This window comes from Paroedura picta, chromosome 4 (genome assembly GCF_049243985.1).
Source record: "Paroedura picta isolate Pp20150507F chromosome 4, Ppicta_v3.0, whole genome shotgun sequence".
In the NCBI taxonomy this organism is placed as follows: domain Eukaryota; kingdom Metazoa; phylum Chordata; class Lepidosauria; order Squamata; family Gekkonidae; genus Paroedura; species Paroedura picta.
Genome location: NC_135372.1, coordinates 73,446,476 through 73,473,498, shown reverse-complemented (window position 1 = coordinate 73,473,498; position 27,023 = coordinate 73,446,476). Strand labels below are relative to the sequence as shown.

Genomic DNA, 27,023 nt, shown 5'->3' with positions numbered 1-27,023 from the left:
TTAATGTCCATGAGGCTTTTTCTGGGCACAGAATTAGTATTTTTGTAAGTTGAGGTCTAAATAGGTTGGCATCCAACTGTCTCGTTTGCATGTGGGAAATGGCTGTGCTTGAGAAACAGCTGTGTCTGCAATATAGACTGATATCATTAGAGGCTCTCTTAGAAATCTGGCCCTGACTACTTAGTACCCCATAAATGTAGAAGCTGAAGAGGGAAAATTAGGATTGCGTTCTCTTTTTTTGGTGTTAGAATCCTGATGAGCTAGTTTTAGGGGAATACAATTCTTCACTAGTTTCCAATGAATATCTTTATACTGTGAGTTGCCAGAACTGTGCATTGTCTGAGATGGAAAACAATGCTTTGTCATGTACTTTGCAATGTTAAAGGTTGTGAAGTTAGAATTCTGTTTGATTCAATGTCATTCTTTGGGGTGAAAAAAATTAGCCTGCGGATGCATCAGGAGACATCTATTGTGACGTTTAGAATCTAAATACTGAATACTAAATTTCTTTCTAAGTGTGCTAGTTACCAGTCATTTCCTTAGTTATTGGCATGTAAGTACCTAATGTGACATATAAAGTCAAATTCATTATTGATTTCCCAACTCGTGGCCACTATTACCCTTTGTGCCACAAAGTGTCCCTAATATTATCATAAATACTGTCACTACCCAAGTTCAGATATTCCAATGTGAATTAAAAGCTTAATTACATGCAAATAGCACTGTTGAAAAGCATCTTTTTAAAATGCAGATCTTGAGTAAATAAAGGAGTTGTAGTTAAACCCTAGATTGAAAGAATTACAGTCAAAACAAATTATTTTTGTGTATAACTTAAAGATACCTCAAGTGAAGCATAATCTTAAAATAATAGACTGCAAGTATAATTCCTGAATGAGAGAACTTCTTTTGCTTTTCTCTTTTTCTGAAGTAGTAATTCTTACATTTATTCAGCGACAAGATCCAACTCATCCTTATTCTTAATCTGAAAGTCTTTGTACCACAGCCAGTTATTGGTAGACCTAGAGATCCACCAAAATGCCTTTTTAATTGTTGTAAGCCTTGATCAACCACTCTAATATTCTCTAATTGAAATATGTATCTATTCAGATTTTATTAAGAAACAGATTTCCACAAATTTCCACAAAGCTGACTTGCTATGCTCAAAACACCACCAACCCATTCTTGCAGAGTTGAAGATTTTTTTGTTATAGAAATTTTCAATCCAAGTCCAATTTGTTGTGACTTCCTAGCCTCCTAGATGAATTGAAGTAGACCTCCCCACTGAGATCCTTCTAAATCAGGAGTTAACCATGATTTAGAATCCTGATTTTTGGGGAGGAAACAAATTGGCATTGAGACAAGTTTGGGGACTTCTGAAACCAAAAGTTTCTGTTTGTGCTTTATGCATGAAGAAAGGGTGCTCATTGCAAGCAAACCTCTGTTCATGATATCTAAGTGCAACCAAAGAGTACTGATACACACTTTAGAAACTGACCCAATTTCTCACCAAGCTGTTCTAGAAAAAGAGGCTGTTGTGCAAGCTTGAATTGAATAGTGAATGTATGCAGTAAGTACACTTTTCAAAAAAAAAATTAATGGAATATTGATTCATAGCCTAGAACAGTGGTTCCCAAACTTATCTGGCCTACCGCCCCCTTTCCAGAAAAAATATTACTCAGCGCCCTGGAAATTAATTTTTTTTTAAATTTTAATAGTTATTAATCACCCCCAAATGCACCTGTGGCCCATCACCGCTCCCCTGGATCACTGCAACACCCACCAGGGGGTGGTAGCACCCACTTTGGGAATCACTGGCCTAGAAGTACAATGAGCATTCTTAAAAAAAAAATACTGATGATGTAATATGAGGAAGACTCTCATTAAGACATGGTTTAGTTGTTTATTTTTAAAATTTCATAACTCTCAAGTTTACTTTTGTATGTTCTTTTGAAGAATTCTAAATATCTGCCTCAAATAGAACATCTAGTGGGATGTTGAAATTACTTTGGACATGATACTATCATTCTGTCTTGGAATTATTTATCTAGAAGCAAGTCCTATTGCTTTTAATGGAACTTCCTCCCAAGTACCTTTTGTGTAGGATTCTAGCCTTATATATAAAATGAGTCACCGGTAAATATTAGACTAACAAGTAAAAAGAACATTCTAAAGTAGTTTTTTCTAATATCTCACAACTTTGGCACTACTGGACATAATCTACTGCTACATCTCCTTGGTAGTATTCAACTTAAACAATTTACTAATCCTCTTGCAGGAGCCACTTTGGTGTAGTGGTTAAGAGTGGTGGCCTCTAATCTGGAGAGCTGGGTTTGATTCCCCATTCCTCCACATGTAGCTAGCTGGGTGACCTTGGGCTAGTCACAATCCTGTTAGCACTGTTCTCAGAGCAGTTCTGTCAGAGTTCTCTCAGCCCCACCTACCTCACAGGGCATCTGCTGCGGAGAGAGGAAGGGAAGGCAATTGTAAGCTGCTTTGGGACTCCTTCAAGTAATGAAGAGGTATATAAAAACCAACTCTTCTTCTTTGTCACTATTTCCCTCACCCCACTGACCAGCTGAGCAGTGACAGGGAAGTACTTGTTGGGGATGGGCAAGCCTTCATCTACAATACAATACAATACAATACAATACAATACAAAATCTTTAATGGCATTCACGATATAAAACAATGTACAAATCGGTTCTGTAATAAAAGTCTAAAAAACTGTGTGGAAAGTTACAACAGGCAAGGGAGCAGCAAATACAAAAAGATGAAGCCAGTGACGTTTACTTCTTTACCCTATGTGTCATTACTATAGATAAAAACTTGGCTACCCGTTCAGTGGTCTCCGAGCAATTATCGATAAGCAGCAATTCAAGAGCCCTACCATCTGAGACATTACTTACCTGGCAGGGGAGACACCATGATCAACCCTCCATCTTATAGAGTGTTGCTATCCAATTCAAAGAAAAAAGAAAGAAAAACCTATCCCAAGGCTACTGTCAATGTTTGCAAGCTTTCTACAGAATAAAGTAAAATAAGATAAAAGGTCTCTTATTTCTTTGTGGCTTTATTGCAGGATCCAACCAAAACGGATTTCTAGATATCTCCCGTTTTCAAAGTAAATTTTCCTCAGTGATTGTTCCTCTCATTTGTAAATGAGTTGGTACTTCAATGCCTCTATGAAAAGAAATTATTTAAAGTATACCCCGGCCTTTGGCTCTGCAGTGTAGGGATGCTAGCTGGGGTATACTGCATAGAGACATTGAAGTACCAACTCATTTACAAGTGTGGTGTATACACTATAAACCGTCCCTTTTGTCTATATTTACTTATAAAATTCTGAGAGGCAAACATACGCTGTCCTCAGTATTTTAACTTTCCATATACCTAAATAGAACTAATGGCTGGGCAGTATGTCAGCCAGCTGTGATTAATTGAAATACTCACGGGGCGAACATATAGAATGAATCTTTCTCTCCTTATATTCTCTACCCAAAGGAGTCTCAAAACAGCTTACAGTCGCCTTCCCTTTCTTCTCCCCACAACAGACACCCTGTGAGGTGGGTGAGGCTGAGAGAGCCCTGATATCACTGCTCAGTCAGAACAGTTTTATCAGCGCTGTTTTATCAAGCCCAAGGTCACCCAGCTGGCTGCATGTGGGGGAGCGTGAAATCTAACCCGGTTTGCCAGATTAGAAATCCGCAATCCTAACCACTACACCAGCTGTCCTGTTAACAAGCGGCTAAAGCTAGAAACAAATCTTCCTATATATTGCATGTGAGAAGAAGGCAAACAATCTTTCTTACTGAAATAGGACTTGTTTCTGTGTAAAGTTACATAGGGCTGGGTGTAGGTTGTCTTAAGTTAAATTATAAATAAGGCTATAAAAATGTATTATTTCTGTACAAAGCTGAGAAGTCCTTTCTTTGGAGAAAGTCCAAACTTGTCAATCATTGAACTAACTTAGTATTCCAGATTAGTAGAATACCACTCTCTTTATTTGCTTTAGTTATACTTCAAAAACATTAAAAGGAGAAGGGTCAGGTGCAATATTTAATTTTGATTTTACTGGGCCTCATGGCCCAGGGACTAACTGGGCCTTTTAGGGTTGCTGGCCTAGCAAGTAATGGCCAATTAGAATAATCACTAAACTGTAAAACCTTTTTTATGATTTTTATTCAACAACAGTAGAATTGGAATATAAATTGACACAGGTAGGGTGAGTCCACAAAAAGTACCTGCGCATAGAACAATCCACCCCCCCCCAATTCCATCCCCTAGGAACACCCTGCAGCTACCAAGCCAACCCCCCCCCCCAAAGTCACTGACAAGGTACAAAAGGCTGCTTGCGTGCCTCCCCCCCCCCCCCACCCCCAGCCTCTAATGTTTACATAAGCAATAGCAGCAAACACTTCCCCCATTCTTCCTCCTGGCCTTCAGATTAGGTCAGTTCCACTCCAGTTTTAACATAAACAGCAGCATAAACATTACATTCTGTGAGCCATATTCATATATGAGCTTATCGAAAAACTACATTCCAACAGACAGCAAATCATCCTTTCTACTGTAGAGCAGACCTGCTGGATCAGAAAACAAATCCAGATGCAAAGTCATGTCCAGTAATTAATAGCTGAGCAAAAGTTTTAGAAATTTGTCACCTCTCATCCCATCAGGCCTACCACCATCTCTTAAAAAATATGAACAGATTTTATTTTCCTGAGAATACAGTTGAATTTAATGAGGATTTGCTATTATGACTAAATGCATGATTATGAAAAAAATGGGTGTGGGATAGACACTATTAGAACATGTTTTTGTTGTATTAAAAAGCAATATGGCTGATGTTTTTGCTCCCTGCACTATGGCATACAATGAAGCCTTAGTTAGCCATAGCTCATATTTATAGCTGTTACAGAAAACCAGAACATACTATCATTGCACTTTAGATTTATTTTTGTTCATTGTTCTTGGTAATTTTAATGGTAATAAACATTCTCCAGCACTCAAGATATTACAAAATAGTGTGCTAAAATAAGAATTTATCCTTTAAAATTATTCCTTGATGCATATTTTATCCATGACAGCATTCAGCATAAAATGCATTGTTGGATAGAAATGGATGTATGTCTGTTCCCTGTAAAATCTAGGGTTTTTTTAAATTGCTTATTTTTCATATTTGGGTTCTGATGTAGAGGTTATGCATCCAATGAAACACAAGGATGGTTTGTAGAATCACATGTGGCATGGTGTGAATATGTGTATTTGTATATCTGTGAACTAATTCTTAAAGTTATTTTTTATTTCCCTTTTAATAATTTGGGTGTGTGCATTCTAGTTTGGTGTGGGGATGGGTGTATGTCAAGTGCTATCAAGTCGCTTCTGTCTTATAGCAGCCATAAGACTTAATGACCTTCAAATTGTCATATTGTGAACAGCCTTGCTCAGGTCTTGCAAACTGAGGGCCATGGCTTCCTTGATTGAGTTAATCCAGCTCATGTTAAACCTTCCTCTTTTCTTGCATCCGTCAGCATTTCCTAGCATTATTGCCTTTTTCCAGTGAGTTTTGTTTTCTCAAAACGTGACCGAAGTATAACATCCACAATCTGGTCATTTCAGCTTCTAGGGAGAGTTCAGGCTTGATTCTTGTTTCAGGCAGCTAGATAGCACAAGTGTTTTTTCCCTTTGTTGAAACTTATTTAATGTAGAAGAGTGGATTTTTATACTCCGCTTTTCACTACCCGATAGAGTCTCAAAGCGGCCTTCCTTTCCTTGTTGTACATAAACTGAACACATTTTTGGTCAGGGATAATCCAAAGCAAATCCTTACTGTACTTTTTTCCCCTTCCCCTGGGTGTCTATTTAATGTTTCTGCAGTTAACAGTTTCTAGCAGATCGTGCCATAGACAAAAACATGTTTCCTGGGGTGCATCAAATATCAAATAATTGGGCATTCAAATGACATATTGTGATTCCACCTTTACATTTATGCATTAGGGATGGGAACCAAAACAGCTAAAGTAAGAAAATGAAATTTCTGCTTAATGGATTTGGGCAAATGAAAATCAGATGCTAGGCTGCTGTCATACTGGGCAGGACAAGCCACTTCTGTTGTGCAAGCAGCAGTGACTGGGATTGAGAGATGATGGGTTGGCATATACATGCCCTGCCTGTTGTTGGCAGCACCCCTCCTCATTCCCTATCAGCTAGCCAGACATGGCTGAGCTTTGGCTCACAGCTGAGCTTTGGTCCTATTAAAGGGAGAGCACCAGAGGTGGTGCTGTCTGTCTCTCCCCTCATTGTCTGCAGGTAGGACTTTCACATGTAGGCTCTGCCTGCACATAGTGTGCTGTTCCAGCTTCAAAGAGAAATTCCAGAAGCCATGTTCAGAAAGAACATGGCATTACATGGAAGTTCCCAAATAAAGTAAAGACACCCAATATGCCACTCCAGAGAAAAATCACATCCTTGTGTGAGTACAGTCCCAATGGCAATTGCCCTTTCTGAATTACTGCATAGTGAGATCCTTCTGAACTCCAGTAAGCTATTCCTGAGACTTGCAGCATATTTCAGCAATGTTCTCCAACATGTTACAAGGAACCCTCTGCTAGAAGCAACTGAAAATTTAAAATTTAAACAAAACCTGAAGAAATTAATGTGCCCATACACAGTTCAGAATATGCAAAGCAATGGCTTGTTTTAATTACAGTTAGCTTGTAAAACCAGGATTACTCACAAATAATCTTTGAAATCATGAAATCTTTGAAATGTTTTCATTGTCTACCTTTTGTAGACTGGGAAGGCATCTCCAAGGAATAAACCATACAGGAAGCAAAACCATAGTTTAAAACTTAACTTTGACAACCTCTTGACCAGTGGAATTGCCTGCAATCAATCACACTATAGTTAGGTTGTTTAAACCGTGGTTTTGCACAGTGCTTGAACTGAGCACCATTCTTGCATGTACTCAATGAGACTTTTGAGGTCCTAGTCAATCCGCTGAAGTGCTAGTCTAAAATGCACTGTAAACAGAGAGCACCACTCCTGAATCACCCCAAACCAAATGTTTTCGTGGTGCTTTCCCAAGATTCTTCTAGCATGATAATTACGCAATCAATTCTGTATCTTTTATATGAATAACATTTTGAAATGGCTGGATCGTGATAAGCATAAATATTTTTAAACAACCTGACAATAAAATGTGAAATAATTATTTTACTTAAAGGTTTAGCTTAGCTGTGGTGACGGCTTCTGTTTCCTGTTCGTCCATTTTCTATCTTTACAGTAGGACAACAGGAAAATCACAAGTTTCTCTCTGTACAGAATTTTACTAGAACTTACATTCAAAGTCTGCATACAGTAAAACAAACTCTGGAAAACTTCAAGGGTTTTAAAAAAAATCTAAACATAGTATAAAAGAGTGTTTAATTCAAATGTCTGAAATCTCCTTGGGTGCCGAGTTGGTTCAATATACTGAAATGTAATTTGTTGTTTCTACTGTGCATTATTTGAATGCGTTACTTGTTCAATTCTTCATTTTGAAGTTTACCATTTTGAATAAATGTGTAATTACTTCAAAACAATATACCACAATAAATATTTTTCCTCACAGTGAAAATTCCAGTTTTGGCCTATTCCAAATCTGGAATTGTTTCCTTGCAAGTTTACCATGAGTCATTTCTAGTAGTCCTGGGTATCTTATGGTGAGTCAGTCGTTTCCACCATTAGATGTGGTTAGAAATAAAAACACTAACTCTAAGTGGGATCACAGTTGTTACTGCTGGACAATGCTGTTTTTAGTTGATGCATGTCGATGTGCAAACACAGGCCAAGCAGTAGGTGAAAGTCTATAGTCAACCTTTCACTGATGCTCAGAATATATATACCCCAGTATACGGGGCTTACAAAACAATCACATCCTTTAGCTGGAAAAGGTGATTTGGTATCTTAGAGGGTGAGATGAATCATTTAGAGGTAATATGTGTTTATGGCAAGTAAATTGTTCCGTTTGCATTTTGTTGACAGGTTCAACCCAACTAAAATGTTAATTCTAGTCCTGTCAAATGACTGTCCACATGCTTTTTCAAAGGCACTGCTTAGCTGTGTACAATTAAGCATGTGTATAAGCATTTACAGGTCTTAATTCTTAGCTGCAACTTCAGCAGTAAGGGACATTCGAGGCCTAAATTAGATTTCCTGGCATTTTATCAGATATCAGAGTATATCATTTTATATAAAAAACCCTTGTGTATAAACTGTTTATAGATATTTGTGGACTCAAAATACACATGTATATTTTTAAACATTTAAGTTTTAAAAGTCTGGACTCTGCCTATGTGTGCAATGAAATATCTTTTTAGTCTAGTTGACCCTGTTTACTGCTTAGTCTGTGATGAAAGCTTTGCTGCTAATGTGATGGTCTTGGAGAAAAATTGTAAACTATATGAAAGGTATGTTGCATCAGAAAACACTGCAGCAAAGCTTTGTATCTGATCACTGATAATATTAATGTGTTGTATTGTTGAAGATAATCATAACACCACATATTGTCAATGTTTCTTTCCATATAGATTAGAGTACAAATGTCTATTTTTTGTAAATAATGATTTTTATAAGTGTCTTTCCTTCATGATTACCCTAAGTCATCCATTTCATAAAATCCTGAATATGCAATTATTTATCATTAATGACATTACACAACAAATAGGGTCCCCATTTCAGAACAAAATTTATTAAATTCTATACATAAGAAAAAATGAAAGAATAAGCTGTAATTGAAATGTGATTCCCCCCGCCCTGAAATTAAATGAAAAATCTAAAAATACTACTGTACTGTGTGCAATACTTTTAACAAATGTTTCAGTCCTGTCTATTGGGTACCTCTGAGAGACGTACACGGCACATGGATCAAGCAAGAAACAGAATCCATAATCAAGTGTATGCATGGTATGTGAAGAAACAAAGACATTTTGAGGGAAAATGAAAACAGAAGATGAGGACTTGAGCTGCAGAGAGAACCAAAATGAGAGGGAGGATTTAAATTGGAAAAGGTGTATCTCAAAGAATTTTGTAAAGATAAGCACTGCTGGTTTTGTTTGCTTTTTTAAAAGCTGTTCATATTAATATATAAAGTTGCACTGATTTCAACCAATTTTCCCCTTGAGAATGTGGGAAACCCCTCGCCCAGGAATGTGTTAGTACTCAATACCAGTGGGTACTGCCATAAAAAAAGCTCCGATGATAAGTATAAATCAAGCAATGCAGAGATTCAGCACAGTATAGCAGTTAGAGTAGCAGGGTACAATCTGGGAAATCAGAGTTCACTCTGTCATGAAACTTACTCCATCACCAGTCCCACAGTCAGGTCCTTTCTGCACCTGTTAAACGTAGCAAAAGCCTTACCTTAAGGAGTCATCACTCCGCATGATGTCACCAACATCCAGTGTCCAGGCAGCAAACGGCTGCCTACAGCCTCCATTTTAAAGCGCTAATTGGGGAATCGCATAAAGTGGATTCCCAACCTAAAAACCGCCAGCTAGAAAGCAACCAGCAGGCCACAAACAAACAAAAATGTGTGGAGGTGATGTCCCTTCCTCGCACTCGCCTCCCTCTCCCGGTGATGGTTTTTTTTTTTTAAAGCAAACTGCCTAGAGCAATGAAAAGCATGCAGGCGAAGCCAAAAAGAATTTTACCTAAAGTTGTTACACAAAGCTTGCCTCTCTAAAGTCCACCCCAAAAACTCAGGAACAAGATTTTTTTTTTTTACAGTAACAAGACTTGTGATTCCATAAGGGGTGGCAATAAAAAGTACTGTATTTGCTGGCGTATAAGACTACTTTCCCCCCTGAAACACATGCCTCCAAGTGGGGGGGGGTCGTCCTATATGCCGTGTGCACTTCAGTTGGGATAGACATAGCTGCCCATAGTGGCCTCCTGATGCTCGCCCAGTGCCCATAGTGGCCTCCCGATGCCCGCCCACCTCATTCTACATACCATCCAGTATCGCGCGGTATCCAGCGCAGCTGCGGCGGGTCATCAGCGTGGCTGCAGCAAGCATCAGCAGCGAGACAGGGGTGCCAGCCTTTTCGGCGTGATCAGCCCATTCTGCTCGGTGGGAAGCAGTGGCGCTCCGGCCCGCCCCTTGTCTACACAGAGCTCACACATGCACACTTGCGCACTAGTGCCAGTCACAGGGAAATGCAGGGGTGGGCCAGGTATATAACAAACTCTATATTTTGAGTGGAAATGTTGGGGGGTCGTCTTATACGGCCAGTCATCTTATACGCCAGCAAATACGGTACTATGCATCTATGATTAGATGCACAGGCATTTCAACAGAGAAGTATTGAATTAAAAAAAAAATTAGTGGGCATCACAGGCCCTTTAAAACGTTGAAAAGGGGGATTGGTTGCCTGGCTTGATTGGCAGGCAGAAAAGAGTTGCATGTAAAGCACTTGCTCTCTTCCATTTCCATCAGGCAGTGTGAAGTGTGAGAAGCGAGACAGCAAGAAGGTGAGGTAAACAGAAACGAGACAGCAAGAAGGTGAGGAATGGCTGGAGGCACGATAATATTTAGCGCTACACCAGTACGCTGACATAACACTATTTTTTTCGATGTGTGGAAGTGCCCTCAGTCTTAATCTGCTTCACAGGATTGCTGAGCGAATAAAACAAGGCTGGAAATGCCATGCATGCTACCCTGAGCTTGCTGGGGCAAGTACAGGCTGAAAACATACCAGAAAGATAAGCACCAAGCAACAGGAAAAACCTCAAGTAAGGTGCCACTTGGAAAAAAAAAACATAGAAAATATCAAATTCAACAAGATCAGAAATGGCCAGAAGGAGGGAACGTGAAAAAGTTAAGTTGGATGAGAGACTATAAAAAAGAATACGTTGTATGTATGTATAACACACATATAAAAGGAATAAGGATCACCACAGTGAAAAAGATTTGAGTAGGTGCCAGACTTTGTTCTGCTAGCTCAGACTAACAGGGACACACACCTGAATCTGAGTTGAAGCTAAAGAGATTCTGCCTTCCTTTCAAACTTACATAATTTTTAAAACGGCATTTGAAAAGGCAGGACAATACACAGTCCACTGTATAATCATTACAAGGGGTTCACAAAAGCGGATATCTGATGGTGCAGTAAGAAAAATAGGAACAAAGCTGGTTTGGAAGGAAAACAACAAACAGCCGAACACTGGGAACAAGACAAAGAACTGTGACCCGCGCAATGAATATCGCCTTAAAGTTCGCAGCGAGTGAAACTACAACCCTCTAGCACGTGCCCTTCGACTTGTAACCCACGGCTACGGAGATCGCTTGTTTCCACTCGCCTTGCTGGACTCCATGATGACTATCGGGATCGGCTCGTGGGGTGGGGAGGCTGCAAGGCCCCCGGAGCTTCAGGGTGAGTCTTGCAAGGAAGGCGCCCGAACTGGAGAGGGCGCGGAAGAACTTGAGAAAGAGCCCCAGGTCGCCGCTGCAGAGGAACAAGGCGACCAACTTCGCAGTCGTCTTCGGCAGCGCTTGGAGGGGCGACGGCGCCGCTGGTTCTCGGTGGGTCCGCTTTGACGCATCGGGCGAAGCGACAGAAGCGGGCTCCGGGCCAGCCAAAGGCAGGGGAGCCGCCTTTTCTCCTCATCTGTAGCAGCCCCTTGGGGCGGGGACAAAGCTGCGGCCGCCCTTCCCGGCTGTGTGGAGGTTGGCCTTGTCGCCCAGGAAACAAGTAACAGCCCGACTGCAAGAGGAGAGGTAGGCAGGCGGCTCCGTGAGGGGCTGATGCGGGCGTGGGGGGAGACCTGGTGAGGAAGGCGGGCCAACGCCTGGCTGTCCCTTTGGGTTTGCGTCCCTTATCCATCCGCTGAAACGGCTAAGAGGCAAGAAGAGCTGCGTGGGTTCGCCTCACTTTCCGTCCCTGTGCCCCACCTCGCCGAGCCACGCTTCGAAGCGCTGCGTGGCAGAGCCCCGAGTGGCGCGGAGGCCTCCGCCGGGGGTTTCTTGGCGTGCCGGGGGGGGGGGGGCTTAGGCTCTGGTTAGGCTGTTCAAGCCAAAACGATATCGCGGCAGACGTTTTTGGGAGCAAATTAAAAAGGGATTGCCCCAAATCCTGGAGAGCAAGACTAAACTGAAGTCAGGCGAATGCAATAGAAAAAAAACTGTTTCCATGATAATATTATTTCCAAAACAAAGCGCCAGTTTGAAAATCTTTCTCCGAGTTATTTCAGAAGCCACACACATACAATTTTAAAAATAATGAAAAAGAATTTCAACGGTGTGGTTTCGGGTTGGTTTTTTTTTTCCCTAGAAAAAAACTTTTTATTAAAACAAAATTTTTGTTGCAACTTTTTGGGCTTTGCCGTGAGCTTTCTTGAGCCACAATCCACATTTACCTTTCGATGCATATGAACTCTCCCCCTCCCCCTTTACCATTAAAGTTCTGGTCATTTGGTGTGCCTCTTTTGCTGTTCAGGTATTGCTTTGTGGCTTTTACATTACACCTATTCTTAACCTCGCCCGCAGTGAGAGCTGTGAGTCTTCTTTCTATCCATTCATTTTTTTATCCCACCCTTTCTGCAAGGTAAGAGCTTCTTGTGACGCAGAGTGGTAAGGCAGCAGACATGCAGTCTGAAGCTCTGCCCATGAGGCTGAGAGTTCAATCCCAGCAGCCGGCTCAAGGTTGACTCAGCCTTCCATCCTTCCGAGGTCGGTAAAATGAGTACCCAGCTTGCTGGGGGGTTAATGGTCATGACTGGAGGAGGCACTGGCAAACCACCCCGTATTGAGTCTGCCATGAAAACGCTAGAGGGCATCACCCCAAGGGTCACACATAACCCGGTACTTGCACAGGTACTTGTGACTGGACCAACCCAGATTGCCCACTGAGTTTCAGTGGCAAAATGGGGGTTTGAACCTGCATCTCTGGGTTCCACTCCAGAGCTAAACACTGAATCAGACTGGCTTTCTTCCTTGTCACCACTGTTAAAACCACACAGTGATAAGCTTTGTCTGAATAGGAGCAAATTGACTGACTGAATTATTAAATTGGGCCTGGGGAGAGATTTGGCAACCTGTATCTATATTCCAGCCGAGTTGAACTAGCAACTTGTGCCAACAGCCGATAGAACTTGTCTTTTGGAGAGGCTGCGTGTGTGCATGCTTATGATCCATTCCAGACTAGATGGATTTATCTTTTAATTTTAGTCTTTATCCAAAATCCTGGGATCCACAATGTACCTACTCAGGAGCTCTTCGCAATCTAGAACAAGCAGTGTACCTAACATTATGCTAAGTGACCTTGAGAATACACTCTCACTTCAGAATATAAAATGGGCCTTAGTGTAGCACCTCAAGATCCATCTAGTCGCTCTGAAATATGTTGAATCTTAATGCAATGGATTGTGCTAATTTTCTGTTCTTTTCTTCTCCATTGTTAAAATGAATGAAAATTCATTGTTAAAATGAATAAAATGAATAAAATTTTACTTTGATCCATCTAGTCTGAAATTATTTCCAGGTCATTGATCTGACTGAGCTAAAACCGTCTTTTCTTTATTATAGAAGACATGTCAGACACTGTGAGGGATAAAGCAGCCCGCTTGTTGAAGAAAAGAGGCAGCATCTCCTCTTTAGGAAGCCATGAAATCAAGGCAAAAGAATTTCTTGGAAGAACTAAAGAGTAAGTAGCCCTTTTACTTCTCCTGGAATGCTATTTTCTAACTTGTCATCCCTCGACTTTTTCAGTTGCTTTGTTGGACTGCTCTGTTATCCAGCTTAAGAAAATTTTACTTTACAGTTTCCAAGTGTAGGTGTTTTTACATGGCAGTGCCTCATGATATATCTGGGCTTCTGTGGGTAACTTCCTGCCAAAGTACAAGATTGCCAACAAGCCTGGAGAAAAACATCCTGATTTAATACAAGCTTAGCATGTGGAAGTACGAGCCTCTTGTGGCGCAGAGTGGTAAGGCAGCTGTCTGAAAGCTTTGCCCATGAGGCTGGGGGTTCAATCCCAGCAGCCGGCTCAAGGTTGACTCAGCCTTCCATCCTTCTGAGGTCGGTAAAATGAGTACCCAGCTTGCTGGGGGGTAAACGGTAATGACTGGGGAAGGCACTGGCAAACCACCCCATATTGAGTCTGCCATGAAAACGCTGGAGGGCGTCACCCCAAGGGTCAGACATGACTCGGTGCTTGCACAGGGGATACCTTTACCTAGCATGTGGAAACATTCAGGTAATGCTTTTTATGGCTTGGAGTAATCTCATCAAGCCTTTATTAAAGTGGTAGAGCATTTTTCTTCAGTCAGTTGGCAACCTCAAAGCCATTTTCTGCCTTCTTTGGCACATGAAGCTGGACATGTATGACAGCTGTGTGTTTGGCTCTCAATTCCAAAGGTTTATAGGGTGGGAAGGTTACAATGTGACTTCTTCACTTTTCATAAGAGAGGAATAACCACTCATAGTCATGAGTTTAAAAATAGATTGTATAGCCCACATGGAAATGCACAAACATGTTTTAGAAATATACTTGCAAACACAGACCGTATTGTGAGCTGTATTTTCGAGTAGCCATCTATATAATAAGCAGGGGACACTCATGGGACAGACCTGCTCAATTTCAGCTCTCATCAGGTAAGAAATGGGCAGTTAAGTGTCTAAGACAGTACTATGGTAAGAGAAAATGCATTTGGATATTAAAGTACTGGATCCATAATGGATGCACTGACAAAAGATCTTCATGTTGTTCTGTGTGTAAAGAACTCTTGCAGGGGAGAATCAGCCTCTGCAAAAGAATGCAAGATTCAATTCCCTCACCTGCCCTTTTATTCTCTGGAGACATTCCTCCTTGACCTACACTAAGGGCTAAAGGCAAGCACAGAGTAAGGGAGCTACATGTGCTTTGTAATGTGTACCTAACTTTAATTTCTCTTGGGAAGAAACAAAAATATCTCTATTGCTAGCTGATAGTATTCTGAAATGGTATCCTAACCTCGCCCGCGGCGCCACGGACGCCGCGGACTAAATAAAGCCGTAAGGGCTTTGGGGGAGGAGTTAGGGCGGGCTCTGTCCGGGATGAGGAAGGGTGCCAATTGATCCCTTCCTCTGGACAGACCATTGGCCGGGCCAATCGGCAGGCGCAAAGTGCCTGCCGATTGGCCTCTCCGATTCCAGCCCTGGCGAAAAGGGAGCAACTGCAAGCCGCGCCTAGCCTGGTTCGCAGTTGCTCCCTTGCCGGCGGCCTGACACGGCGAGAGGCGCGAAGCGCCTCTCAACGCGTCAAGCCGCCAGCCAGGGAGCCCCCGCCAGCCGCGCTGTGTGCCGCTGCCGGGGGCTCCCCAGCCTAGCGCCCGCTGTATTTTGATTACTAGTAGTGAAATATTTCATGGAGTCCTTGTATGCCTTTGCGGCCTTTTTATTGTGGTGCTTTGCATCTAATTGCATCTAATTAGTTTCATGTTGTGTATAACAAATAACAGTTAACATAATTATTGTTGGGGATTATCTTTAGCTCCATGAGTACAGTGTCTTACATGGATGAACAAGGCCACCATGATGACATTCTTCGTCCTGTTCAGCTGGAGAACACATACCAGTTAGGTAAGAATCCCTTACTCTTGATGTATACCATAAATAAAGCTGCAGAGGGATGGTGGGAAGAGTTGGGACTCATTGCGTACCTGATTGGCCAGCGGCCGACAAACGGCCAATCGGGTAGGCTGTTCCACACTTGGCTGCATCCCCCTCCCAACTTCTTCCACATGGAAGAAGTGCCAGCTTGCTCTACCGTGCTGACAACCAGAAGTGAACCAGCTGGTGAGTGAGCTGGGGCCAGGGAGGGAGAAGGGGCCAGGCCTGGCCTCCACTGCTTGCTGGGGGGATCAGGACATCCACCACCCAAGGCATTGCCTTGCCTGGCAAGCTGCTGGGCCTGGCCTTGGCACTGCAGGGGGGGCTGCTGCTGAGAGCCAGGGAAGAAGGCATGGGGGGCTGTGGCATGAACCCTGGCTACCCCATGCCCACCCATGGGCACAGCCTGCGTGCTCAGCTGGTTGCACAGGCTGAGTAGGCTGTCCTGCCACCAGGAGGGCAGCCAGCTACCAGGCAGGGGCTGGGTAAAGGGGTGTGAGCCCCGGCCTCAGTGCCAGGCCAACCAGTTGCTGTGGGGAAGCCAGCCCTCCCCACCACCTGCCGGCCCGCCTGCTGCAACTGCCTCTAAGCTGCATTCTCAGCCCGCTATGTGGCCCAGGTGGGTGCTGCCCTACCATGCAGAGGCCAGCCATCTGGCAGGTGATGGCTGGGGGCAGGGGGAAGTGAGCCCTGGCCTCATCACCATACAGCAGCCTGGATGCCCTGAGGAGGTGGAGGCCTGAGGCAGCTGCAAAGCCAGTCATCCCCACCGCCTGCTTGTTGACTCACATGTGGCCCCAGCCAGCCTCTGAACCGTGCACTCGGCCAACTGTGCAGACCAAGCAGGTGCCGGCCTGCCATGTGCAGGCCGACCAGCTGGTGGGTGGGGGCTGGGGTGGGAACAGCTCCGGCCTTGCCTATGCAATCTTACAGCTTCCCACCCCTTTCCCTCCCCTCTTTCCCCTTCGTTTACCCCCTTTCCTCCCCTCCTTCCCCCTCCTTTACCCCCTTTCCTTTCTTCCTTTCTCCACCTGGAGATCCTAGCACCCATTGTATTCTGGGATACAATGGGATTTGCCCCTAGTTTCTTTATTATTATTGTTGTTGTTGTTGTTGTTGTTATTATTAGACTTATAGCCTGCCACTCCCACAAGGTTCATGGTGGGTTACAGCACATAAAATCTCCGATAAAAACTCCTAATACATTACAAGAAACCTAAAGAATCCCACCCAGACCCAAGTGGCAGTGGAACTTAGCAACCTACCTAACCCATTCATGTCCCAGAGGGCAGGGAGTTGATGCTCATTTAACCACCAAGAATAACCCTGGCAGGTCCAGCTCTTCCTTTGAAGTGTTGGCCTCAACCATAGACCTGGCAAAGAGCTCCATTTTACAGGCCCTGCAGAAAGTTGGTAAATCCTGCAGGGCTTGCGCACCTAAAACACTGTATCCCTTCTTCTCCCTTATTTTCACAACAGCTACTTTGTGAGGTAGGTTCAGCTAAATGTCTGTGGCTAGCTCAGAGTCAATCAATGAGCTCACATGTCAGAGTGGGGATTCAAATAGTTCTGGTAGACCCTATTTTTATATTATAGCTAGTGTGCCATATTGCTTTTGTCTAGATATTGGAGCCATCCGAATCTCTCTCGGACACCCAGACTCTATGATACTGTTGGCAGCATAGAGCAGTAAGGACTTCATAGATATGAAAAATGTTCATTTCCATTGAAGATATAGTCTGTTCTAGGAGTATCTGAGGATTAATGTACTTCATGAGAGATTCCTAAGAATGGCATAGCCATTCTTTCCAACAGGACCATGATATTTTGCAGTGCACTAACTCTTGGAAGCATTTAGTTTTTTACTTAGCATAAATTAAACAGTGGAAGAAAAAGTCACTTTGTGCTTAGAGCTGGCTATATAATGAGATGAACTGTGTAGAACATGCACAGTTGGCTGCATTGTTTTTCAAGAAAGCATGGATGGTGAAAAGGGAAGGTGAGTTCTCTCTTCTGGCTTTTGGGCAGGGGTTGTGGCAGCAGTCATAATGACAGGCATCAGGGAAAGGCAGCAAAAGACTTTCACTTACTACTGTTTGAGCTAAAGTCATCTTCCAAGGTTCCCTCTGCTAAGTCTTGAAGCGTTTACAACCACCTCTACTTCCCTAACTCTAAAACAAGGATGCAACAGGAAAACAAAAATAGGTTTCCTGACATACTGCTACAAAGATTGCAAAATAAGGAAGCTAAAGGGGGGGGGAGAGTTTTTTTATTTTTGTTATAACGGTAGGCTGAAATTTCAAAACATTTTGTCAATTGATGATATTTTTCCAAGTCTAATTCCTACATTCATTGTTGTGTTCACAAAGTGAGTGGTCCTTATTAATATACCCAGTGTCTACCATGGCTCACATCCAAAGATCCTACCGTGTGAGCTGAATGCACTTCGGTTTATGCAGTATTCTGCTGATATTTTCCACCTCTACCCTTCCCTCTCTTGTTCTTTCTTTCTCCACAGTCTTGGGGTCTGCCGGAAAAGCTTTCCAAAATGCATAGGGGTGAAGATGGGGGAATAAATGGGCAATTCTTCTTTTCCCCTGTTCTGTGAGTTCTGAGCCATAGTCAGGATGGTTGGTTGAGACCCCAGATCTACCAAGGTCAGTGTTGTTCACAGGTTTTAACTGCAGAGGTTGGAAGATTGAATATGCCACCTTTTGCAAATTACTGAGCCATGATCCATCACCTTTAGGGCTGTTAGTACAGGTCTGCATTTGGATATACTCAGGAAGAAGAGGGAACAGAGGAGGGCACCACCTAGATACCCCTAGACATAGGTCACAGTGATTTCTATAACTGACAAAGTTGTTGAGTTTCTATTTTAGAGTTTATTGAGACAACCAGATTTGCACTGTGAAATCCACATAAGTTTTGCGTATCTAAACTAGAGGTCCCCAACCTTTTTATGGTTGAGGACAGCCTCCGGGGCTGGGGAAGAGCCGGCGGCCTGGGCACCACGCATGAGCGTTAGCGCCCCCTGGTGGTGAAAATGTGCATGCGCGGAGCTGCCACGCATGCACGTTTCCACCACCAGGGGCGCTAACGCGCATGTGCGTTTGTGGCCGCGCCTGCCTCTTCCCCCTCCCTCTCGCAGCAAGAAGCTAGCCGGGCTGTGAGCAAAGCGGTGGCCGCTTTGGTGGCCGCTTCTCTCGCAGCCTGGTGAGCTTCTTGCTGCGGGGGGGGAGGCAGGCGTGGCCGCCGCCGGCCCATTACCAAGGCCTTCGCGGCCTGGTACCGAGCCACAGACTGGGGGTAGATGACTCCCGCCCTAAAGTAGCGGTCCCCAATCTTTTTTCTGGTTGAGGACTGCCTCCAGGCGTGGGGAAGAGCCGGCGGCCCGGGCACCACAAATGCGTGTTAGCGCCCCCTGGTGGTGAAAATGTGCATGCGCAGAGCTGCCACGCACGCACGTTTCCACCACCAGGGGCGCTAACGCGCATGCGCGTTTGTGGCCGCGCCTGCCTCTTCCCCCTCCCTCTCGTTAGCCGGGCTGTGAGCAAAGCGGTGAGCTTCTTGCTGTGGGTGGGGGGGAGAGACAGGCATGGCCATGGTGGCCCGTTTTCCTTGGAATCCCACAGTGCAATGATTCTTAGATCATACAGTTGTAAAGAAAAAGTCTGAAACTATCTTGGGTGTATCTCCAAAAAATGAGTAATTTGTGTATATTATTTTGAACACAAATTGTGGTTTGTTCTATGGGACTGATTTAGTAGTTAGAATATTGATCTAAATACACTACTATAAATCTACAGAGAAAATAATACTGACCTTTGTTGTAAGAATTAATGAAGACTTGGGAGATCTGTGATTATATCTCTCAAATATATTTTCATATGAAATGCGTTATAGGCTCTGTCCATTTGTTTAAGGCAGCCCTGGGGAAAGGAGAGGAGAAAAGGTATTAACTCCTGCCATTTTCCAGATGGAAGCTGTCCTGAAATCCCATAGTATTTTGTTGTACAAAGGGAAAATAAATATAGGTACTTGCAAACTCAACTACAGCTTGCAGGGAAAGTGGGGGGAGACCCTTTATACTGAAAAAACAGCATGGGAAAACAGTTGCAGTTCCAAATGCTAGAAGCACATTTAATTTTATTTATTTTTATTTAGGAATTTATATTCTGTCCTGTCTTTGGAAATAGGTGTCTCTAGTGGCTAGCATCTCAGTGTTTTGTTGTTGTTGTTTTAAGGGGGCGGATATCAAATCACAGGTTTTCCACATGGTTTGGTCCTAAGATAATATGTGTCAATTGCTTTGAATTTGTTGTTGTTATGTGCGAAGTCGTGTCCGACCCATCGCGACCCCATGGACAATGATCCTCCAGGCCTTCCTGTCCTCTACCATTCCCCGGAGTCCATTTAAGTTTGCACCTACTGCTTCAGTGACTCCATCCATCCACCTCATTCTCTGTCGTCCCCTTCTTCTTTTGCCCTCGATCTCTCCCAGCATTAGGCTCTTCTCCAGGGAGTCCTTCCTTCTCATGAGGTGGCCAAAATATTTGAGTTTCATCTTCAGGATCTGGCCTTCTAAAGAGCAGTCAGGGCTGATCTCCTCTAGGACTGACTGGTTTGTTCGCCTTGCAGTCCAAGGGACTCGCAAGAGTCTTCTCCAGCACCAGAGTTCAAAAGCCTCAATTCTTTGACGCTCGGCCTTCCTTATGGTCCAACTTTCGCAGCCATACATTGCAACTGGGAAGACCATAGCCTTGACTAAACGCACTTTTGTTGGCAGGGTGATGTCTCTGCTTTTTAGGATGCTGTCTAGATTTGCCATAGCTTTCCTCCCCAGGAGCAAGCGTCTTTTAATTTCTTTGCTGCAGTCCCCATCTGCAGTGATCTTGGAGCCCAGGAAAATAAAATCTGTCACTATCTCCATTTCTTCCCCTTCTATTTGCCAGGAATTGAGAGGGCCGGATGCCATGATCTTTGTTTTCTTGATGTTGAGTTTCAAGCCAACTTTGGCACTCTCCTCCTTCACCCGCATCAACAGGCTCTTTAGTTCCTCTTCACTTTCTGCCATTAGAGTGGTATCATCTGCATATCTGAGGTTGTTGATATTTCTCCCTGCAATCTTGATCCCAATTTGTGACTCCTCTAATCCCGCATTTCTCATGATGTGCTCTGCATACAAGTTAAATAGGCAAGGCGACAGTATACAGCCTTGCCGAACTCCTTTCTCAATTTTGAACCAGTCAGTGATTCCATGTTCAGTTCTCACTGTTGCTTCTTGACCTGCATATAAATTTCTCAAGAGACAAATAAGATGTTCTGGTATTCCCATCTCTTTAAGAACTTGCCACAATTTGTTGTGCTCCACACAATCAAAGGCTTTAGCATAGTCAATGAAGCAGAAGTAGACGTTCTTCTGGTACTCCCTAGCTTTCTCCATGATCCAGCGTATGTTGGCAATTTGATCTCTAGTTCCTCTGCCTCTTCGAAATCCTGCCTGTACTTCTGGAAGTTCTCGGTCCACGTATTGCTGGAGCCTAGCTTGTAGGATTTTGAGCATAACTTTGCTAGCATGAGAAATTAGTGCGATGGTGCGGTAGTTTGAACATTCTTTGGCATTGCCCTTCTTTGGGATTGGAATGTAAACTGACCTTTTCCAATCCTGTGGCCATTGTTGAGTTTTCCAAATTTGCTGGCATATTGAGTGTAGCACTTTTACTGCATCGTCCTTTAAGATTTTGAATAGTTCAACTGGAATGCTGTCACTACCACTAGCTTTATTGTTGCTCAGACTTCCTAAGGCCCATTTGACTTCACATTCCAGGATGTCTGGCTCCAGGTCATTAACTACCCCATTGTGGTCATCAGGGATGTTAAGCTCGCTCTTGTATAGTTCTTCTGTATAATTTTGCCACCTTTGTTTGATCTCTTCTGCTTCTGTGAGGTCCCTACCATTTTGGTCCCTTATCATACCCATCTTTGCATGAAACATTCTCTTCATATCTCCAATTTTCTTGAAAAGATCTCTGGTCCTCCCCATTCTATTGTTTTCTTCTATTTGTTTGCACTGTTCATTTAAGAAGGCATTCTTATCTCTTCTAGCTTTTCTCTGGAATTCTGCATTCAATTGGGTGTATCTTTCTCTTTCTCCCTTGCCTTTCACTTCCCTTCTCTCCTTAGCTATTTGTAAAGCTTCCTCAGACAGCCATTTTGATTTCTTGCATTTCTTTTTCTTTGGGATGGTTTTAGTTGCTACCTCTTGTACAATGTTGCGAACCTCCGTCCATAGTTCTTCAGGCACTCTGTCTATCAGATCTAATTCCTTAAATCTATTTGTCACCTCCACTGTGTATTCGTCAGGGATATGATTTAGTTCATACCTGAGTGGCCTAGTGCTTTTCCCTACTTTCTTCAATTTAAGCCTAAATTTTGCAACAAGAAGCTCATGATCTGAACCACAATCAGCTCCTGGTCTTGTTTTTATTGACTGGATAGAACTTTTCCATCTTTGGCTGCAGAGCACATAGTCAATCTGATTTCTGTGTTGACCGTCTGGTGATGTCCATGTGTAGAGTCGTCTCTTGGGTTGCTGGAAAAGAGTGTTTGCTATGACCATTGTATTCTCTTGACAAAATTCTACCAGCCTGTGCCCTGCTTCATTTTGTACTCCAAGGCCAAACTTGCCTGTTATCCCGGTTATCTTTTGGCTTCCTACTTTAGCATTCCAATCCCCCATGATGATAAGCACATCATTTTTGGGCGTTGCTTCTAGAAGGTGTTGTAGGGCTTCATAGAACTGATCAACTTCATCCTCTTCAGCAGCAGTGGTTGGGGCATAGACCTGGATCACTGTGATGTTGAATGGTTTGCCTTGGATTCGAACTGAGATCATTCTGTCATTTTGGGGATTGTAACCCAAGACTGCTTTTCCTACTCTCTTATTGATTATGAAGGCTACTCCATTTCTTCTGCGAGATTCTTGCTTTGAATACTGTAGCACTATATGAATGCTGGGTGTAATCATGCTTTTTAAAAGAGGAATTGCACATATATTATTCAAGATCTGCTGCACAGCTACTGAAGGAACAGCACTCTATTGATGACATTTTTAAGTGACTATCTTGCATGCCGTAAAGACCACAGGATGGAAGCATAACCTTTTGTAGTTAATTTATCTCTAGACATTAAAATACTGTATATGTCTATGATGTAAAGTTCAGAGAAACTGGAAAATCTGAAGCAAGGGCTTTTTTTGTTTCTTGGTATGGTTTTTGTTGTTTAATTTCTTCAAGGAAGAAAACTGTAGAGGATGTGTTTGTGTGTGTGTGTGTGTGTGTGTGTGTGTGTTTGTGTGTGTCACAGGGTGGTAAGGTAGCCGTCATGGTGTCTGAGGTTCTGACCATGAGGCTTGGAGTTCGATCCCAGCAGCCGGCTCAAGGTTGACTCAGCCTTCCATCCTTCCGAGGTCGGTAAAATGAGTACCCAGCTTGCTGGGGGGTAAACGGTAATGACTGGGGAAGGCACAAAGCCACCCTGTATTGAGTCTGCCATGAAAATGCTAGTGGGCGTCTGCTCATAAGCTTCTTGATTTTTGGAAATTGTGCATTGACCTACTGACAGCCTGTTTTTGGTACAGAACTATTAAATATTTTCTTGAAAGGGGTGATATTCTGTGCTGTGGCTTGATGCCATGTTTAGTGGATGTAATAAAGCAAACAGCTTCTTCTTCTTTTCTTCTTCTTTTCTTCTTCTTCTTCTTCTTCTTCTTCTTCTTCTTCTTCACTGTAGTGCTGTATATATTGCTATAGTGCTGTAATGACAGGTCAAGCAGATTCCCAGAATCCTTAAATCCCCTTAGATTAGAAAAACATCATGGGGTTAGAGTTACAGACCTATTTCCCAGCATCATTGTTCTGTCTACACTGGATTTCTCCATTGTTTTTTTTTAAGTTAAGTATGCTATCTTCAGATAACTTATTTCACCTCTATTTTAGACCTTAAAAGTAAATCAAATTTACTTATATATTTATACCCCTCCTTACTTCCCAATGGGGTCCCAAAGAAGCTTACATCATTATCTTCCTCTGCTCCCTTTTATGCTCACAATAACTCTGTGAGGTAGCTTGAGCAGAGAATGTGTGGCTGCAAGATTTCAAGGCAGATGGGGACCTGTACCTGAGTATCCCAGATCTTCATCTGACAGTGTCACCATTATGCCATGCAGCACTTTTCTAAGTTCTTATTACACTGGGTTCATAGGAAAGAATGTTTTGTTTTGACCCAATTATTAAAGTAACCAATCCTGTTCCACTCTTGTCCTAGTAGATTTTTAGTGCTCTTTTTAATAATGGATACCAAATGTACTCAGAGGTTTTGGGGTTTTTTAACATTATAGCTGGCTGAAATAATACCGTGACCTGTTTCTGTGTACTAGGTCCTGCAAAATATTTTCCAGTGGCAACTGTGAATAACATCTTGAAGGATGTGGTAACAAGTTACCTTGAAGAAGAAAAATATGAAGCAGAGCTGTGCAGGCAAATGACAAAGACCATCTCAGAGGTATGAAATTGTTAGTAAAGCAAAGTATCTATTGATCAATGCATTCAGCACTTAAGTTGATTCAAGCCTCAGATCAGGAAATGTTGATTGATACAAGATAAGATAAATATTCCTGCATGTTCTTTAGTTCTGATTTGACATTCCAAGTATAATAATAGTTCCTAGTATTCGTGTTTTGTTGATGCTAGGTTCCTGGTCCAATATAAAATGCTGAAATAGACTTCTCAACTAACAGAGAAGTCCTAAGCAGAGTCACATTCATTGATTTTGATGGACTCAGTACGGTGTGACTGCTTAAGATTGCACTAATACATTGCAAAACAATACTTCTGAACATGTGCTGAGTGTCTATTCTTCACTGTTGGATCATCTCACCTACTTCCTATATTGAATGGAAATTAGGTAATTGGGACCAAAGGCTGCAGTTTCCATATAGAGCAGGCATATTTTGCTTGCTAACAAATTAAGCACTTGGTAATCTGTATCTTTAGCTTTTTCCCCCCATCCAGCTGTCCCCTTAACACAGTGTGGTGGAAAGTCTTCATACTGTAATGTGCAACTCCCAAGAATGCTCAGAATACAATCCTATGTACATTTGCTTGAAAGTAATTGCCATTGGATTAATTGTGATTTACTTCTAAAAATATCCTTGCTGTATCCCACTCATTTAAGTGGAACGGTCAAATGTGCTGGAGTGGTAGAATGGACTAGGATCTGGGACACCCACTTTCATATCCCCACTGTGCCATGAAAGTCTGCTGGGTGACCTTGGCTAGCCACATACTCCAACCTAACCTACCCCACAGAGTGGTTGTGAGGATAAAATGGACAAGAAGAGAAAGATATAAAGTAGCGATCCCCAACCTGTGGGCAGCGGACCACATGTGGTCCGTCGACTAACTGGAGGTGGGCCGCGAAGGACGCCTTCTCCCCCCCCCCCCCGGCCCTTTACTTCATCCACGATCCGGCAGGCGCACATGGGACTATCTCGTTGCAGAGTAACAAGCTCAGGGTTCCCATTGATTTGTCATTGTCATGAGTTAAAATTTCCATGAAAATAAAATGTTCCTTATGTTCATTGTTGTGGTGTGTCTGTATCTTATTTTGAAGGGATGTTTAAACATTACCATAGCGACCAGAGTGTTAGGGCAGTGGGCCTCAGTAAAATTGTCAAGCGTTGAGTGGTCCCTGGTGATAAAAAGGTTGGGGACCACTGATATAAAGCACTTTAGGTTCTCGGGGAGGGGAGGAGTGAGGTATAAATGAGGCAAATAAAACAAACGCATATTTTAATTGAAATCCATCACCTTTCTTTAGTCCAAAATGTATCTCAGTAAACAGTAGTGAGATCGCTAAACTGAAAATGTATTACAAACTTGAGAATTGTAAAAGCATCCATATTTGATTATTTGTGATCTCATTCTGAACATTTGTATGTCTTTGTTTAGGAATGAGGGATGCAGGCCATGAATGTTACTCACGTTTCACTTGTTCTCTGATAGCCTTGTCTCCATTTCTCTCAGCGGAAACAGCAGAAGGCTTATGAGCCTTCTATACTTAGAGTATAGAGTTACTATAAGAGTAACAAGCTATATGATTGAATAACAGCATGAAATTCTACTTGCTCTATAATTCTGCTAAAAATGGGATATGTATACAAATTCAGCAGCTCTATGTGCCAAAACATGTATCCAGTCGAAACCTGGACTATCACAGCTGGATCACCTTACATCATCAGTTGATTAAGTAGTCTATGCATTACAATTTAGACAGAATCTGCTTTAGAGGTCTTTATATTCCCTTTAACTGACTGACTATATAGTAGATTAATATTAGATAAGATTCACTTTTTCATTAAGATCTCATTGTTTCTAGAAAGTAGCACTAAGGATTATAGGAACAGGAAAAGAGAGATGAGCTTGATACATTGCTTGTGCATTAAAACTAATATCTTGTAAACTTAAGATGCTGAGCCAAAGTTTGCTAAGTCACTTGCAGTGCATTGTAACCCTGACGTGAATAATGTTAGTGTTGTATGTTACGGTTTTTACTATCTTTAACCGCTCCTGCGGTTATCTTTAACCGCTCCTGCGGTTAAATAAAGCCCTAAGGGCTATTAGGGAGGAGTTAGGGTGGGCTCTGTCCGTGATAAAAACTCAGAGGGGCGAATCAGGAGCCGCAAAGCGGCTCCTGATTCGCCCCTCCAAGTGCCACTCAAAGGCCAAGCGGCCAATGGGGAGGCGCACGAAGCGCCTTGCAATTGGCCCTCACCAGGACAGACCAAAATTCCATTCACCCAGCCCAGTCTGGCTGCCAGTCTGCTCCTGACCACCACAGGGAGAGGAGGTCAGCAGGGCTGCCAAGGGGGAGGAGAACAAAGGCTGCGCCAGCCCTTTTTGCCCCAAGGCTGTCCTAACTGTCAAGTCCAACTGTAACTTTGCCTCAGAACCCTGACAGAGCTGGCAGGAGGCTGCAGAGTGCTCCCCCTCCCCCCTTCAGGCCTGCTGCAAAGGAGCCTCTGACAGGCCCTGACTGAGGGAAGGGAGGCATTTTCCTTCCAAGAGCAACGCAGGGGAGCCTGAGGACCTTCCTTTTGAGGGAGGGGGGGACTTTCCCCTTCTGGCAAACAGTTGCCTGACAGGGAGGCCACAGAAAAGCCCCTTCTCACTTAAAATACTGCTCTGCCCGGAGGTTAGACACAGCCAAGCCATGTGTCTTTCTTCTTCACAACTCTCTGCAGATTTGAGGTCACTGCACAGCATTATTCTGCAGAAGAAATTGGCTCTTTTGTCTCCTGTTTCATCTGCACAACAACCCTGTGCAATAGGCC

At 43.1% G+C, this 27,023-nt stretch overlaps 1 protein-coding gene across 2 annotated transcripts in view; it reads left to right on the top strand.

Moving 5' to 3' along the window:
- DYNLT5 (dynein light chain Tctex-type family member 5) overlaps positions 1-27,023 on the top strand; it is a 32,676-nt gene that overhangs the window by 1,462 nt on the left and 4,191 nt on the right. The window contains exons 1-4 of one of the 2 annotated variants that reach the window (XM_077333428.1): positions 11,620-11,758; positions 13,565-13,682; positions 15,510-15,598; positions 24,069-24,193. In XM_077333428.1, coding sequence (XP_077189543.1) covers positions 13,570-13,682; positions 15,510-15,598; positions 24,069-24,193 — 327 coding nt within the window. In that variant the 5' untranslated portion in view covers positions 11,620-11,758; positions 13,565-13,569. Of the gene's footprint in view, positions 1-11,619; positions 11,759-13,564; positions 13,683-15,509; positions 15,599-24,068; positions 24,194-27,023 lie in introns of those variants that run through there. The other variant, XM_077333427.1, reaches the window with a different exon arrangement.